This window comes from Nothoprocta perdicaria, unplaced genomic scaffold (genome assembly GCF_003342845.1).
Source record: "Nothoprocta perdicaria isolate Ctin4 unplaced genomic scaffold, notPer1 scaffold_538, whole genome shotgun sequence".
NCBI classification, from domain to species: Eukaryota; Metazoa; Chordata; class Aves; order Tinamiformes; family Tinamidae; genus Nothoprocta; species Nothoprocta perdicaria.
The window spans coordinates 109,761-112,019 of NW_020455797.1; the positions used below are offsets into that span (position 1 = coordinate 109,761).

Sequence of the window (2,259 nt, forward strand, 5' to 3'; positions counted from 1 at the left end):
GCGCCTCGGCGGCGCGCTGCACCACGGACCCGCTGTGGAAGTGCCGCGTCAAGTACACGGTGCGGCCCGTGGGCATGAAGAAGACGGGCGGCCGCGACCACACGGGTGCGGCGGGCGCTGCGGCGCGGGAGGGATGGGGGACTGCGGGGTGCAGGGGAGCGGGCGCCTGGGGACTGGGAGACACGGAGACCGGAGGCACTTGGAAGGGGAGAGTGGGGGACTGGGAACATTGGGACCGGGGGGGAATGAGGCACCGAGGGGGCCGAGGGCAGAGGGATGGACGGGGATGGGGAGCTGGGGACCAGGGAARTGGGGCGACTGGGGGAGCGGGAACCAGGGGAATGAGGACTCGGAGGCCTGGGAATGGTGACCCGAGGCCTGCAGTCCAGGGGGCCATGGAGATGGGGATGGTCAGGGACCGGGAGAGCTGGTCCTGGAGGGCCTGGGGACGGCGTGGGGAGGGCGCCTGTGCCCTGAGCCGCGCGCTCTGCCGCCCCGCAGGCCGCATCCGCGTGCGCGGCATCGGCGGCGGCCACAAGCGGCGCTACCGCATGGTCGACTTCCAGCGGCTGCGCTACGAGGAGGGCAGCCCGGCGGCGCCCTTCGAGGAGAAGGTCATCGATGTCCGCTACGACCCGTGCAGGTGAGGTCCGGGCGGCCCCCGCCGCYGCCCCCGTGCCCGCTCTCCCGTCACCCGCTGCCTCCCCCTCACCGCAGGTCCGCTGACATTGCCTTGGTGGCCGGCGGCAACCGGAAGCGCTGGATAGTCGCCACGGAGAACATGCAGCCAGGCGACATCCTCAAGAACTCGCCTCACATTGGCCGCATGGCAGGTGCTCTATCGGCGGCGGTGGGCGTGCRGGGACAGGGGTGTTCCCTGTCCCTGCCACACCGCCCTCGCCGTCTGCCCTCTTGCAGTGTTGGCCAACGAAGGGGACGCCTATCCGCTGGGCGCTCTGCCTGTGGGCACGCTGATCTGCAACCTGGAGAGCCACCCTGGCAAGGGGGCCCAGTACATCCGAGCGGCCGGTGCGTTCCTGGGCGGCCACGGCTGCTCCTCCTAGTGCAGTGGTGCAAAATACACCCCCAGGAAGGTGGGCACAGGTGGGAGGTCCCTTCCCGATGGTGTCTCAAGGTCCTGACTTTGGGGTCTCATGTGGAGGCAGCTTCCCCACATGAGAATGTTTGGAATGGGACACTTCATGCYAAGCGGCTCAAGGATGCCGCTTCCTGACCTCTCTGTTGCCACAGGGACTTGTGGGGTGCTGCTCAGGAAGGTCAATGGGACGGCCATCGTGCAGCTGCCCTCCAAGAGACACATGCAGGTAGAGGAGCTGTGCCCTCCCATCCCAGACATGTGGTTGTATCCCCTTGGGAGCATCACAGAGCTTCTCTGTGCTCCCCGCAGGTGCTGGAGACCTGTGTGGCCACCGTGGGCCGCGTGTCCAACGTGAACCACAACAAGCGGGTGATTGGGAAGGCAGGCCGCAACCGCTGGCTGGGCAAGCGCCCGCACACGGGCTTGTGGCATCGTAAGGGCGGATGGGCTGGACGCAAGATCAAGCCTCTCCCACCCATGAAGAGCTATGTCAGCTTGCCCCGAATTGCAGCCTAGGAGTGACATGGAAGACAATAAAGAATTCTTTGCCCTACCGCTGTCCCACATCTGTCTCTTCTGAAGGGGGACTCACGGGCTGCTCYTGCCTTCAAGTTTGCACCCTGGCAGGAGTCATGCTGACACAGGACATGACTGCAGGGCTGTAGGTTCTCTGACCTGGGCTTCACTGGYCATGGAAGGGGGGGTCTGGTGGCCACGAGCTGCATTTAAGAGTAACTAGTACCCTGGGCTGCATGATGGAGGGAAGGTACTCCCCTGATCTTGGCATCATGAGGAYATCTAGGTGTCCTGTGACATCTGGAGATGCTTTTGGGGTCTCTCAACACACACATACACAAAGGATGCTGATAAACTGGCATGGTGTTTATCTTAATGGGACCAAGCCCTGGGGCAAGCTGGGGGGACTCCATCACAACCTCTGTGGAGGCTGGGCAGGAGCCCAAGGCAGCCGGCAAGGTGCAGGGATCTCAACCTCCCTTTCCTGGCCCCAGTGCTGCCCGGGGACATCCCTGTCGGGGGTAGACAGCTGCTCCATCCCCATCTAGGGCCTGGGGCTCTGTGCCCGGTAACTGCAGGAAGGGGAACACGAAGGATGGGCTCTGGCAGGAGTGTGCCTGGAGCAGGGGGTGCCCGCAGCGGGG

General features: G+C 64.9%; 1 protein-coding gene across 1 annotated transcript; it reads left to right on the forward strand.

Annotated features, from left to right (window-relative positions):
- Positions 1–1,646, forward strand: MRPL2 (mitochondrial ribosomal protein L2). Its single transcript, XM_026048366.1, has 6 exons — positions 1–105; positions 502–643; positions 718–833; positions 919–1,029; positions 1,252–1,325; positions 1,409–1,646. The coding sequence occupies exons 1-6, from the start codon at positions 75–77 to the stop codon at positions 1,613–1,615; spliced, it is 681 nt and encodes a 226-aa protein (XP_025904151.1). The 5' UTR covers positions 1–74; the 3' UTR covers positions 1,616–1,646.
- The last annotated feature ends 613 nt before the right edge of the window (positions 1,647–2,259 follow it).

Coding starts and splice junctions, on each gene's coding strand:
- MRPL2 (XM_026048366.1), top strand. CDS start 75: ATGAAGAAGACGGGCGGCCGCGACCACACGG. Junction 644..717: donor GTCCGCTACGACCCGTGCAG/GTGAGGTCCGGG, acceptor CCCTCACCGCAG/GTCCGCTGACATTGCCTTGG. Junction 1,326..1,408: donor CCTCCAAGAGACACATGCAG/GTAGAGGAGCTG, acceptor TGCTCCCCGCAG/GTGCTGGAGACCTGTGTGGC.